Below are 15,473 nucleotides of genomic sequence, written 5' to 3' on the forward strand. Positions count from 1 at the left end.
TGAATGAGCCTACCATGGGGAACCTTATCAAATGCCTTGCTGAAGTCCATATACGCAACATCCACAGCTCGACCCTCATCAACTTTTCTAGTCACATCCTCAAAGAACTCGATAAGGTTTGTGAGGCATGATCTACCCCTCACAAAGCCGTGTTGACTGCATATGCTCTTCCAGATGGTCATAAATCCTATCCCTCAGAATCCTTTCTAACACCTTGTAGACGACAAATGTGAGACTTACTGGTCTGTAATTGCCGGGGATTTCCCTATTTCCTCTCTTGAAGAGTGGAATTACATTTGCCTCTCTCCAGTTCTCAGGTACGACTCCAGTGGAGAGCGAGGATGCAAAGATCTTCGCAAGTGGCGAAGCAATTGCATTTCTTGTTTCCCAAAGCAGCCGGGGACAAATGTGGTCCGGGCCTGGCGACTTGTCAATCTTAATGTTTGACAAAATTTTCAGCACATCAGCTTCCTATATCTCTATCCATTCCAGAATGCACACCTGCTCTTCAAAGGTTTCATTCACTACAAAGTTCGTTTCTTTCGTAAAGACAGAATCCTTTATGTATGTGGGTGGCACAGTGGTTAGCACTGTTGTCTCACAGCGCCAGAGACCCGGGTTCAATTCCCGCCTCAGGCGACTGACTGTGTGGAGTTTGCACATTCTCCCCGTGTCTGCGTGGGTTTCCTCCGGGTGCTCCGGTTTCCTCCCACAGTCTAAAAATGTGCAGGTCAGGTGAATTGGCCGTGCTAAATTGTCAGTAGTGTTAGGTGCAGGGGTAAATGTAGGGGAATGGGTCTGGGTGGGTTGCGCTTCGGCGGGTCGGTGTGGATTTGTTGGGCCGAAGGGCCTGTTTCCACACTGTAAGTAATCTAATGTAATCTAATCCTTTAAAAGAGTAACTCCTGATATTTCTCATATTGCTGATGCTACAGGCAACCTGCAGGGTGAATGGAAAATTTCACTCAACCTCTAATATTTAGCCTTTTAATTCATTTAGTAAACTGTCTCATGCTTCTGGGTGTGTGGCAATTTCACCCTTTATCTGACCTTCAATAAAATGGATTTTTCAAAAGCGTGCTGCAGGCATACCAACATGCTGTAGCATGAAGTTATGCATTTGATTACCTTGTATCTACTCCCATATTGGGCTGAGAGTGCTGCATTCTGTATAATATTTAAGTTAATATAACAGAATTGCAGCTTCTCTTAATCAAGACAAAATGAAAGGGTGATTTTCCTACAAAACTCATGCCAAGTGATATATTTGTGACTATTTTGGTAATCTCAATTTGAATTGTCACTTATGTAATAAAGAGACTAATTCATTATGATTAATTAAGGATTAGTGTTGTAAACTTTATTTTGACTATTTTATCTATTGAATACAAAGTACTGCAAATGCATGTATGCATGTGACCTGTCTGGTAAAAATCATGTAATCAAGATTTGCAAGTGTTATCACTAATTAATGTAGCACCTACATGAAAGTTACAATTAAGGTGTTTAAGACATTTGGTTATAGGGGCTACATTAATTAGCGATAACACTTGCAAACATTGATTATGTGATTTCTGGAAGAGAGAGCTGTAATTGGTCATGTGGATAATTACCACAATAACCCTTATAAAATTATAATTGAGTAAAAAAAGGTTACTTCTATCTTTGTTTTTAGAAGACAAATTACTATGAAATTAAAGAAGCATAGAGGCGACTAAATAAAGCTCTCAAATGAAAAGATAGTTTTGAATGTGTGATACATATTACAACGATAATAATTGAATTAGCACAAATGGGCAGATACTTAGTTGAATTATTTTGAATTATTGAGATCATTACTAGAATGGAAAATTTGGTGTTGACCTAATTATTATCTTGTGCTAAATGTTTGAAATCTCTGTGAACTTTAGCCTTGCCTATACTCTTCAAACAAGGGCTTCAGAGTAAAGAAGCTGAAGAAGATAGTTCGGTCTCGCTGTGTTGTGAGGTTACTAAACGTGATGTTCCCGTCCAGTGGAAAAAAGGTTCTTCAGTACTTCATTCAAGTAACAAGTATGAAATGAAACAAAACGGTTCCCTGACTGAACTCATTATCCATAACCTAAAACTAGAAGATGCTGGAGAATATATCTGTGATTCAGGGTTTCAACAGACCTCAGCCACCTTAAAAGTAAAGGGTAAGTCAATGATTTATTATGTAGGATGAAAACCTTAAATCAGTTTATAATGCTGTACTTTTTTTGCACTCAACATGCTGTCCAAGTCATTGATGGGAAAGTAATGAAATGGAAATTTTTGGTATTGGGAGATGGGTGCAATTAGGACATAGGATATGGTCCCTGAGCCAAAATAATGACTCCCGAGACATCCCCAGTATTCAGGGGATATGAGGTTGACAAGGTATAGACAATATTAGGCAATGTGCATGTTTTATTGCCAGGTTCTCCTAAATAAGGAATAAAAGTAACACGGGAAATACTCAGCAGGTTAGGCAGCATGTTTGGTAAGAAACAGAATTAATGGCTGAAATTTTAACAGGTCACTTCATCTTTCTGCTTTCTTGCCATTTTTAAAAAAAATCTGGATTCTGGCTGTGTGCTGAGGAACAGACATGGCTGCATCATAGTGGAAGATTTTCAACGGCAAAACTTGCTATCAGTTAATATTGTTACAGTTGTTGGGCTATAAAAGAGCTTCATGGTCAAAACGGTAGACTCTACATCTTGGCCATTATTTTAAAATTGCTATGCCCATCTTCTGCACTCTGAATAATCTCTCTCTCTCTCTCTCAGGAGTTGCTTGTTGCTGACGCTGCTGTCTCTTGACCAGCAAAAAAACCTTCCTTTGTCACATGCTGTTCTCATATTCCTGATGTTGCAGAAATATTGGGTGAAAGAGGCCTATAGGTATTCTAACAATTGAACTGTGTGAAGAAGGTGGATTATTTCATGAGAACCTGTTTCTTCATCAATTTCACCCATTAAATTCATGATATGGGAGATTTTCAACTGCTTCCATTGTCCCCAACCACAACTCCACCATGTCACCCAGATAGCCAGGCAATTCCATCTTTTTCCCCTCAGTGCATCTGATGTCAGCTCCCTCTTAATTCAGTAATTTCAGAAATGTAAGAATAGAGAAATGTAAGTGTTTTCAAACCAGTTAAAGGGAGGAAGGAAAAACGGGAAGGTCTCTGATAGGCTGGAGGGCAAAAAATAACAAAAGATTTCATGGTACAACAGTGAAAAAGATTGTTAATTGGTATGGGCAAAGTACAGAAACAGAATTATGTCAAGCTGTGTTCTGAATGGTCATACAGCGGTGAATTTTCCCATGTTTTGGTTTTTTGAGAGTGAGATTCTCGAAGCTCCTTGGATGTTGCCTGAACTGCTGTGCTCTTGCAGCACCACTAATCCAGAATCTGGTTTCCAGCATCTGTAGTCATTGTTTTTACCCCATTCATGGTGTCCAGTTTGCCATGGCCATTATCGATTTTTCTCATGTAGTCTTCTGCTCTTCATCTCATTAATTGTAAAACTGGCTTCTTTGACGCAGCTCTTGTCGAGTCATCTGGCACGAGAGGTATAAAAGCTTGCCACTGCTAGGACTTTGTGATGTTCATGCTGCTGGCACAATATTTAAACCCCTGGTGAACATCACTTTGGAACTGCCTTTCACACTCTGGTGCTCCATTGTTCTTATGATGGACCGGGCCTAGAAAAAGAAAGCTTGCACTCCACTTCACTTACAGAGGCATGGGGGATGAATTGGTGGACAGACAGATCATCCTTTTTCCTGGTGACTTGAAAAGAAGGCCATACCACCAGACTCAACCAGCCTGGACTGAAATAGGAACCTTGATCAGTGCAGTTTCGCTGGTAGAAAGAAATGTCCGTTATTTCAGAAGAAAGTCAGTCATCCTGTCAACTGTGTAAGATAAGTGCCACCATTTTCTCTCTTCTACAGGGCAACCACTCACTCTAATTCAGCCACTGTGTATGCCTCTCACCAGGCTTATGGATCACAACTGTTACTATTACATGCAGTATCAACTCAGTGGCTCTCAGCTATCTCATCCTCTCAAACTATTCATCTCTACCTGTCCTCTGCATGTCCTACTCATTCATTGGAAAAAGCACACCACCTCTCTTGCCCATAGCATCAAACATTAAAAGCTCTATCATCCACATCCATCATTTGTCTCATTGCAGGAGAAAATGTTTCTCTTAATGAAAGAATGAATGCGTACAGTGAGCTGCCAAGATCAGCACCAGAGACCTCTACACCTGGGGAAGAAGCCATTGAACTTTTCAAAAACTTCTATCATAGTAGGTTCTCTGTTTAGATTAGACTTGGGAGCATTATCTCCTGGGGGCATCAGTGACACATTTTTGCAATGGTCTAGAAAGAAACACCCCAGTGTTCTGACTGGACTTCCAGAAACCAGGCATGTGCTTGGTGACAGATAGAAGATGATCCAATGGTCTAGCCATTAATTAATTTGTCAAAACACACAGTTACAGAAACAGGGGGCACTGTGCAAACTGAATCCAATGCTGAAAAAATCCACAATTATTATGAATACAGCGTCGACTCCAGCATGCATACATCTGGCTGTCCGGGACAAGCTGGTTAGAGCCATGGAGACCCAGAGCCAACACACTCAGTGTCTGCCAGATATACGTATGGACTGGTTCTCAGTATCAATGTCAAGACAAGAGTTGACGTGGTGCAAGAAGGCAACAACAGAGAGGGTGATCTACAGAACAAACACCCAGAAGCTTGCTGACAAGATACCTCAGAGGTGCCCGGTCACTCTACCTCCCTCTGCCTGTGATATTGAAGCCTGCAGAATTCCAAGCAGGGGAGGGTGAGTTGACATTGGGGTAGGATATATTTAGTGGGCCTCGGCCCTTAAATCCAAATGCACTTGCGGATGGCCAGTCAACTCTTCCAGTCCAACAGAGACACACAGAGAACAGGCTCCTTCCACCCCACTTGCAGAAGTTGGAATTGTTTTTAGGTGTAGTGGGAGGAAAAGGAAGAAAATATCTCTCTCAGAGTACATAAGTGGCATGTATGACAGATTACTGTAAATAACAGTGGTGGTTTGTAAATAAGTATTCATCTTGTGCTCTTAAAATGTTTTTGTTAATGCTTTTGCCGCTGTTAGAGCTAGTGAAGTCTTTTGAGAGATGAGCAGCCTCTTCAGAAGTTCCAACGTTGAAAAAACTTCCAACTGCCTCCTTGAATTCAGGTACATTCAGACGTCGAGTATCCTTGAACCATGACGTTAATGACTGAAGCCAAGGCATAGCACTTTAAATGGACGACAAGGAGGCTAAAAGCAATATACAGTGATTGTAGTAGAGCCTGCACAACACAAATCATACATGCTTGACATCCACCTTGTGAGTGAGATTTCAGAATCAGTGCTGACTCTACAGATCTCTGGAAGCAATGTTGCATTCTATCTATCATTTTCCAGGGAATGCACTGCTTTGAGGTGTACTCCAGGATTTAACATGACCGTGTGCTCCAATAATGCATTGCTGTGCTCCTCTCATTGTCCTTCAGCATCCTCAGGCACTTCAGAGCAATTTAGCAGTCTACATGAAGTCTGAAACTCTGAACCTCTGAAGGCAAACTAATGAAGGAAAGGTGGAGCCTCAGAATTACTCCCAACCTGCTGCCTATTATAAGAAACTTCATTGCATGACACTCAGATATCATATTCAGGCACAAGGCTTAAAAGCAATCTAACCTTAGTGCCATGCAACTGTTAGTGCTCTGTCACACTGCATCATGCATGCTCCCTCCATGACTAGTTCTGTATAGCGTGGGTACATGAAAGTAGGGATACTCAAAGTTATTAAGTATCCAATAATGTTGATAAGAAAAGCAATTATTCAGTAACAGAAAATGTAAGGACTGCAAAAACAACTAGATCCACATTTACAGTGAGTTGACCATAGTCTTGCGTATAACCACAGTAAGTTACACAATAAAAGGAAATCCAAATCCAGCCCATTCACCATGGAAGTGGGCTTCAATTTTGTCTGGCTAAATGGTACATAACACTACCATATTCACTTGGATGTCCCTGATACCCAATGTTCTGATTATCATCCACTAGAATATTGCCATTGATTTGCCATTTCCTCTGTGTCAAGGACAACCCCCCCAACCTTTGTTAACTCCAGTTGTGAACTGCATAACATGCCATAGTGATGCTGCACATTCTTTGTGAACTAAACTGCAAGATCCTGCCGGAGTCTTCTAGTTGTCAAGACCTCATTTTAAAGAGGTAACATCATCAGCGAGCCTCCATTGAAGTGCTGGTGTTCTGTCCTGCTTTCTATTTATGTGTCTTGGTCTGTTGTGGTTGGTGACATCACTTCCGGTTTTTCTGAGAGGTCGGTAAATGGAGTCCAGATTGATTGTTGATGGGAGTTCCTGTTTGAATGCCAGGCCTCCAGGAATTCCCATGTGTGTGTCTTTGTTTAGCCTGTCCCAGGAGGGATGAATTATCCCAGTCGAACTGGTGTCCCTCATTTTCTGTGTGGAAGGATACTAGTGATAGTTTAGATAGATTCTCTACAGTGTGGGAACAGGCCCTTCGGCCCAACAAGTCCACACCACCCCTCCGAAGAGAAACCCACCCAAACCCATTCCCTTACCCTATATTTACACCTGACTAACGCACCTAACACTGTGGGCAATTTAGCATGACCAATTCACCTGACCTGCACATCTTTGGATTGTGGGAAGAAACCGGAGCACCTGGAGGAAACCCACACAGACACGGAGAATGTACAAACTCCACACAGACAGGCGGGAATCAAACCCAGGATCCTGGTGCTGTGAGGCAGCAGTGCTAACCACTGAGCCACCGTGCTGCCGTGTTGTCGAGAGTGTGTTGCTGGGAAAGCACAGCAGGTCAGTTAGCATCCGAGGAGCAGGCGAATTGATGTTTCGGGCATAAACCCTTCATCAGGAATAAGGCCTGTGGGCCAGGGACTGAGGGATAAAAGGGAGGGGGTGGGGTTGGGGGAAAGGTAGCTGAGAAAGTGATAGGTGGATGAAGGTGATTGAGAAGGTGATAGGTCAGAAGGAGGAGTGATGGACAGGTCAGGAGGGTGGTGCCGAGTTGGACGCTTGGGACTGGGACAATGTGGGAGGAGGGGAAATGAGGAAGCAGTTGAAATCCACATTTATTCCGTGTGGTTACAGGGTCTCAAGGCAGAGTATGAGGCATTCTTTCTCCAGGCATCGGGTGGTAATGGTTTGGCGTGGAGGAGGCCCAGGACCTGCATGTCCTTGACGAAGTGGGAGGGGGAGTTGAAGTGTTCAGCCATGGGGCGGTGGGGTTGGTGGGTGGGTGCGAGTGTCCCAGAGATATTCTCTGAAATGATCTGCAAGAAGGTACCCTGTCTCCCCAATGTAGAGGAAACTACAATGTAGGGTACAACGGATGCAGTAGATGACATTGATAGAGGTACAGGCCAAACATTACCACCTGACGCCTGGAGGAAGAATGCCTCATATTCCGCAACCACACGGGATAAATGTGGATTTCAACAGTTTCCTCATTTCCCCTCCCCCTACATTATCCCAGTCCCAAGCGTTCAACTCGGCATCGCCCTCCTGACCTGCCCATCACTCCCCCCACTACAAAAGCCTCATTCCTGATGAAGGGCGTATGTCCGAAATGTTGATTCTCCTGCTCCTCAGATGCTGCCTGACCTGCTGTGCTTTCCCATCAACACACTCTTGACTCTGATCTCCAGCATCTGCAGTCCTCACTTTCTCCTACTAGTGATAGTTAATCATGTCTTTTGGTAGCTAGTTGGTACTCATGTATCATGATGGTTAGTTTCCTGCCAGTCTGTCCAGTGTAATGTTCGTGGCAGTCCTTGCAGGGTATTTTGTATATGATGTTTGTTCTGCTGGTTGTTGATATAGGGTCCTTCAGATTCATCAAGAGCTGTTCAGTGTGTTGCTAGGTTTGTGGACTACCATGATGCCAAGCATCCGGAGAGGTCTGGATCCTTCAGGTTTCATTCTTTGGAGGGCTGTCTTGTTAATTTCACCTGTTCTGTGAAGTTTCTTCAGTACTGCTGTAATACAGTTTTCTAACTTTGGAATCGGGTCCATCACCACCTATTGGTAGGTGTTGGTTTCTTTTTGCTTTTTGTGTGTTTTTTCAATTTATTGTGTTCTGTTCAGGATGACGGTCATGCGCACTTCGTCTGCCGGTAGGATTACAATGTTTCTTCTTTTCTACGTCCTTTCAAGACTTTCCTGTGTTGAGGTTGTTACATTCTTTCTTTCTGCTTAGTATTGGTGCTACTGTCTGATGGCCTGCTGGATTTCTTCAGTAAGTCTGTTGTCTTTCAGGGTTAATTCCAGTGCTGCTAGGAACTCCTTTTTTGTCCACGTCCCTGTGGTTGAAGTTCACCCCTCATACTAGGATGGCTTTTCCCGTGTCTGAGAGTGGTCGGTCTGACAGAGTCTTTGTCCAATCTTCTGAATTGTCTGTGTTATTGTTGTGTGTGAGTTCATCCAGTTTCTTTGGGAGGGCTTTTCTTTGTCTTGGTCTGCTGCTGTTTATTGTTGATGGCTTGTTCTAGCATACTTGTTCATTCCTGGTCAGTCACGTTGGTGTACAGAGTTTTTGGTGTGAAATTATCCATTTATATTTGTAGAGTCGTTTGTGGGAATCATTTCTCATTTCTCATAACATTCTTGGGCCATTCTGTTCTGCTGTTCTTCTGGCTTGTGAGGTATTGAGAGGTGATATGTATTTGATACATTGTGGTAATACTTATTTCCTGACACACTAGTGTAGGAAGTATAGTTGTTCACTAGTGGCACCCAATTGGATGACAATGGTTTCCTATCTTTGGGCTAATTTGAGTGTATTGTGCCCATAGGTGTTTTCAATTTCTGAGAAGATTTGTAGCTCAGGTTGTAAGTTTGCTCGCTGAGCTGGAAGATTTGTTCTCAGACGTTTCGTCACCCATGCTAGGCTAACCTGTACTAGTATCCGAGAGCTGTAAAAAAATGACAGTGAGATTGTATATGCAGTGTCTGGTCATTCTCATCCTTCTGCTTGGGTTAGCTTCATTTGCTGCAGCACCCTCAGGAATCTATATAGCAGCTGCTATATGTTGTTGTTCTTATTGGATTTGGTAATGGCTTGTAATTGCTTTCTTCTTCAATGTTGTATGTAACAATGCTGCAAGGAAACTGCCATTTGTGATTTCCATGTCAAATGAAATGATAGTCTGTGGGGAATGTTGGAAATTGAACAGTCTTTCTGTAACACTGCCATTGTATCAGTCACAGTGAGACATTGTGTTATATTCTGAAAAGTATGAGACGTTTAATACCATGTGGCTTCTAGAGGAAATTGAGATGTTGTTATGACATAAATACGACACAAAGAGAAGCTCACCTCGCTCCGTAATTTGTTAAATTTCGAGAGGCAAAGAGGTCACTATTTCAAGTAAAAATTAACAATTTTATTCTTCAAGTCCAACAGAGAACACTAAACCATAACTATTTGCAACTTCTTTCTTTTAAACCTCTCTTTTACCTCTCACTCGACAATACTGGTCCCGATTAACATTTACAAAAAAGAAAATCACGTTTCAAAACCAGTCAGCTTTGTCAATTCTCCTTTCTAGATTTTCCTCTATATATTTTTCTCTATGTTGGCTTGGTGTTCTGCACAAATTTCTTATGGGCAGGTACCTTTCAGAGAGCTATTCAGCTAGAAGTCTATACTTGTTGGTTTTGTTGGCAGTTCTCCCCCTAACTGTTCAAAATGTCTGGTTTTATACCCCAAAACATCAGATCATTTCATTGGTTTGATGTAATCAAAACACTGAATTCAAATTCTTTTGTGTTTTGGTGTCTTGGGGCATAATTTAAACTGATTGGCCAAATTTGAATTTGTTGTGTACATTGGCAACTCAGCGGCACTATTGGTTTCACAGTCAAATGTTTCATTTTAAATTCTTTCAGTGCACTCTGTGCCTCTTTAAGTCCGTGCCAGCTTCCAGTCTCTCTTAAAGGTACAGTACACACCTATACCTTCATAACAGTATTCAATCTTATCCAGATGTATTTGTGTAGAATCACAGTGTAAATGCTGCATTGGCAGAAAGAAGTTCTGGTAGTAATCCATTGTCATAGCATGCCCTCCCAATAAAAGCCACCCTTGAACATCACAAGCTATGTCTTTGCACACTTACAGTTCAGCCTGTGAATGTGGCAGCTCCCAGTTATTGTCTTTCAGTATTAGATATGAAATGTGATTCAGAAATGGCAAATCTAGGTGAAACATTTTGCGTTCATCCAAATAGATTTAGTTAACTGACATGACAAGTACACACTTAGTGTTCACAATATAATTGTTGTTTGATTCCAGATTTTCTTAAAAAGGAAAGAATACCCCCCAGTGAATTGTAATTTGATGTAGATGGATGGCACTACTGAATCAGTTGATGCATAATTAATGTACTTATCCCTAGAAGGCCTCAAGTTCAAATGTTCATACTCCCTTCCTTGAAGAGAAAAAGTGTATCTTATGATTTTAGATGGAGGTAGAATTGGGCTATTCAGGGTTGGAAAACCGTGAAGTTGGAGGCAGTGGAGGGAAAATCTCCAGAGAAGATAAGGTGAGCAATTATTTTGGACACAGTGACTTGATATTGGATAATGGGGCAATGATCCAGGAAGAGTGAAGTGGAAGTGTTGGAGAGTTGGTGTTCAACCTCTGTTAGACAGGGACCAATACATTATATAATTGGACTACTCTTGTCAGTAGATTTGGTGATGATTTTAGAGTTAGACCTGAAAGAACGATATGTAGCAACCTTGCCAATTCGATTGGACAGACTGAGGTATACATGCATTTGAATAAGTCAGCTTTTCTCATGTCAATCATGTAATTTCTTTGATGATCACTGAATCATCAAGGCCTTGATCTGATCTGTGCTTTGCTCTTGCGTTGCTTTCAGCATTTATTGTCAAAGAACAGGATATTTTTATACTCCCTTTCCCAAGCCATATACTAGTTTGTGATTTTAAAGTCTTTTTTATGTTCGTGTGGAATTTTTTTTTTTGCATATGCTTTAAACAGTTAAATTATAATTCATCCTTTCTCTAGAGTTCAGCATGGCTACTAGTGTCAGGCATGCATGACATATTGTGATTTAGGTCCTTCCAAAGGAGCATTGAACTTTATTGTTATTCAATTATTGCTTAACTGTTTCAATGGGCTGAATCTTTTTTTGTTTGGCTGTTAGTTTTGCTGGGTTTCATGCAGCGTTTCCCTTTCCAAGGGCTAGCAAGTTTTCTCGCTGCACCTACCAAGCTTACATCATTAAGTACCTACCCAATACATGTAGCACCCCTCTTGTTCTAATGCTAGCCCACTCCTAACACTTAGTCTACAGGAACAACATAACACTGCCAGGGTGTCCCGAAATGAGCCAGTAACCCTTGTGTGGGCACTATCATTAAGAGGGTGGTGCACCCAGATAAGCATTGGCAGTCTGTCCTGCATGATCTTGACATTTGCCCCAGAGATAGCAAAGAAGAACACTTGTCACCCTGCTTTGTGGACAATGTTCTGGATGCTCTGGTGGTACAGAGATGGGACATCCTACTCCTAGAGATCAGCAGAGGCAACCACAGCACCAGATCATGCCAGATTGGTCTGAGGTCACCACTCTGGTTATTGCTTTCACAGCCATCTGGAAGAGTGCACAGCAATGTAGGAAGAAAGTCAATGATCTCCTTTAGCCCACCAGCGAAAATGCCACCATCTTTTCTCTAATATCTCATGCACACTGTCTCTCTCTCTCTCTGCTACTTCCACTTCCAACCAAGGCTTATGCTCTACCACGCTTATTATTACATGAAATATTTTCTCTCACTCAACCCACTCCAACCCCTGACACCATCAACCTTGCATGCTCTTAACACTGCCTATTCACATGATTATGGTACCTCCCCACCTGTACCAAAAGTAAGCTGAAGTACAGCAGTGCCATTCACTTTCATCTCCCTTAACACCTGCCTCTTTTATTGCAGGAAGAAAAAGGCCTACAATTGGGCAGAAACTGTCAGGATGGGTGATGGGCTGCCCCAATACTCAGCTCTTTAGCCCTTATGAAGAGAGGATCCTGATTGATCATTCTAAGAGGCTGACTAACCATGCCCAACCTTCTGGATTGTTATCACTGGCTGCCCTTAAGCTACTATGCCAGGACCCCGACTCAAAACTATTTATAGACCACCATGATAAACTTCATGGCACTGCATGTATGCTAAACATTACGCCAATGCAGCAGTACTGTGAAGCTGGTATCTCTGGCTGAAATGTCAAAGAGGAAAAAGCAAAGACAAGGCAGGGATGCTGGGAGCCTCCAGTTAGGCTCAGCGTGAGTCAGCATAATGAGAGCAAGTGTACAGGCCAAAGATGCAGCCTGGTCCAGTCCATGAGCTGGCTGCCTGTCCCTGAGTGCAAATTGTCTTTGCTGCATTACAATAATAGCTGCCATTGCACCCAAGGGGCATCATTGACTTGCAGAAACATATTGTAAGTAAATTGGAGATGCACCATGGGAGTTCTTAGAGGCTGAAACATATCAATATGGATGCTGATGTCAGTAGACATGATTGTCCATGGATGTATGGTGCCCTTGGAGCATGTCGTGAGACATTAGTGCCTGGTGTCCAATATGAAGCTCCTTTTCTGATTTACATGTCTAGAATTCTCAGCATCCTGTTTGCTTGCAGTGGGGTGAAAGATAGAATACTGTCATATTATTGAGGCAAGATTTGCAGTTGGTGAGGTTGTTAATAATCAGTAATCCACTTTAGTAGGCAACTTAACCGTGCCTAGCGAGAATTGGAACTTGATGCCTGGAAACTAGTTGAAAGATGCAGTGATTTGTTCCCAATGTCAGTAAAAACTTCACTGGCCTTTTATTCTTCTCACTCACACTTCTCACCATAGCCTATACTGTTCAGGACCCCATTATATTCTGTCCATCAAATCAGCATCCCAGTTTTCTTTGGGAAATTGGCCTACATAAATTTAAAATTGACTAAAATGAGGTAGGTTCATCTCTGTCTATCATATAGGATGTGTGAGTGGATCGACATGGGCCACCTATTATGTAGCCTGACCTACATGTTTTTCTGTGAATAGTGTTATGAAGATGTAGGGGGTACTGTACCTTTAAGAGAGTTGAAAAGGCTAGCAAGGACTTGGAGAAGCACAGAGAGTCTGGAACAAGGTAGCAGTGTAACATTTGGTCGAAACAGCTAAGAGCTGTGTTGCCAGGATACCATGAAAAACAAATTCAAATTCAGCCAATTAGTTCAAATTATGCCCAAAGATACCAAACTCCAATCAAGTTTAAATTTAGTATTTTGATAATTTGAAAACCAATGAAACAATCCAATGTTTTGCATTATAAATATCAGACGTTTGGAACAGTTAACAAGAGCGGCAAAGAGCAGCTAGCACCAACAGCGAGAGAGACTGCTTGCAGAAGGATTTGCTCTCTTAAAGGTACCTTTATCTATCAAAGACCTGTGAAGCAGAATCCCTAAGAAGAAAAGAAGACAGAGGAAAATCTACAGGGGACACTCAGCAAAGCTGACTGGTTTTGAAACGAGATTTTTTTTTTGTAAATCATAAACGCGAGTTTTGTCCAACTAGTATTGTGGGGGGGAGAGGTAAAAGATAGTTGAAGGGCTTTTGCCTGAAACATCGACTCTCCTGCTCCTTGGATGCTGCCTGACCTGCTGTGTTTCTCCAGCACCACACTCTTGACTCTATTCTCCAGCGTCTGCGGTCCTCATTTTCGTCTTAAGAGAAAGGAGTTGTAAATAGTTGTTAGTTAATATTCTCTGTTAGACTTAAAGAAATAAAGTTGTTAATTTTTACTTTAAATATTTATCTCTGGGATAGTTCTTTGCCTCTCGAAATTTAACCAATTACAGCACAGGGTGAATTTTTTCTGTGTTGCTGGTTTAGATTAACAGAGGGGTCGTGCCGTAACAATAGGAATTGATATTATCAACCTGGGGGACTTCCCTGAAATTGTTACAAATAATTGAGAAATGAGTTGTTCGCATATATGTAAAAGTCTAAACTTATATGTGGTACTTCCATTGTATTAAGTTTTAATACATGTTCGAGCATAAATGCCAGTGTTTATATTGTCATTCAAAATAATAATGAATACTGTATCATATTGAATTGAATTGTTTTAAGTTTTTATCACCATACTCAAATAACCTTTGAATTAAACCTTTGCAAATTCCTGTCTCTTAGCCTTGCCTGTACTTTTCAAAAAAAAGTTTCATGATCAGGAAATTGAAGAAGACAGTTCTACCAGTTTGAAATGTGAAATTACCAAACCTAATGCAGCAGTGAAATGGAGAAAGGCATCAGTACTCCTTCAGCCAAGTGACAAGTATGAAATGAAACAAAAAGGCTGTTACGTTGAGTTACTTATTCACAATGTAAAATTAGAAGATGCTGGAGAATATACCTGTGATTCTGGAGATGAACAAATTACTGCCTCCTTAAAAGTGAAAGGTAGGACAACAATCATCAGAGGTAATTATTCAAATTAAGAAATGTTGTCATTTGTGATTATTCATAACAATGACCACTCTTGTTGATGTTTTGTTAGCAAGGCAAAATTATTATTAGCCATAAACAGTAGTTTACAATTTTTTCTTGAGTAGAATTCAGTTTATGCATTCAGACTATTATTACACCCCACCTAAATTTCTGATGTGATTAACTTAATTGGAAAATGAATGGGATTCAGTGGAAAGGAAAATTGAGTGGGCTGTAAGAAAAGTGGCCACTCTGATCCATCAGTTAACTGGCTCAGTGATTGGGCTGAAATTGCTACCATAATCCATATAAATCTTTGATTGGAAAGAAAATCATCAGAATCGTTGTAGATAGCAAGGTTTATTGATCATAGTAAATCAAAAAAAGAGAAGAAACTTGACTTTTATCTTGACCGCCTACAAGGAGAGTATCATCAGCAGAGTTAGAATGGCTGGGCTGCTTAGTTTGCATTGAAAATCAATGATTCAGTTTCACTTGAAATCTGAAAACACCAAACCTGGAGGGAGGCAACACAGAATCTAGATAAGATTTTTATTTTAAATTCCACATATTCCTTTTGGAACAGTATACTTATAAAATTGGGCCTCTCCAGTCTTGCTTTTCCCTCCCTCTCCAACAATCTTCACCCCTTTGGAGGTTTCATCCTCACACTAACCTTAAGCAGGGAACTCTTACCACCTGTCCTTGGTGGTCTTGACCTCTGCTTTTTTTCCACTGAAGCCTACTAGTTCTTTTGCTATATTCCTGCCCAAGTTAGATTTGATTCTTTGTAGCTTTACTACAGAGTCTGGTT

The 15,473-nt window shown here is 41.3% G+C and overlaps 1 protein-coding gene across 1 annotated transcript in view; it reads left to right on the forward strand.

The window, feature by feature from the left end:
- LOC122550328 (obscurin-like) overlaps positions 1 to 15,473 on the forward strand; it is a 784,231-nt gene that overhangs the window by 340,021 nt on the left and 428,737 nt on the right. Inside the window, exons 35-36 of the mRNA XM_043691054.1 lie at positions 1,911 to 2,177; positions 14,366 to 14,632. Of these exons, the coding sequence (XP_043546989.1) occupies positions 1,911 to 2,177; positions 14,366 to 14,632 (534 nt within the window). The remainder of the gene's footprint in view (positions 1 to 1,910; positions 2,178 to 14,365; positions 14,633 to 15,473) is intronic.

This window comes from Chiloscyllium plagiosum, chromosome 5 (assembly GCF_004010195.1).
Source record: "Chiloscyllium plagiosum isolate BGI_BamShark_2017 chromosome 5, ASM401019v2, whole genome shotgun sequence".
In the NCBI taxonomy this organism is placed as follows: domain Eukaryota; kingdom Metazoa; phylum Chordata; class Chondrichthyes; order Orectolobiformes; family Hemiscylliidae; genus Chiloscyllium; species Chiloscyllium plagiosum.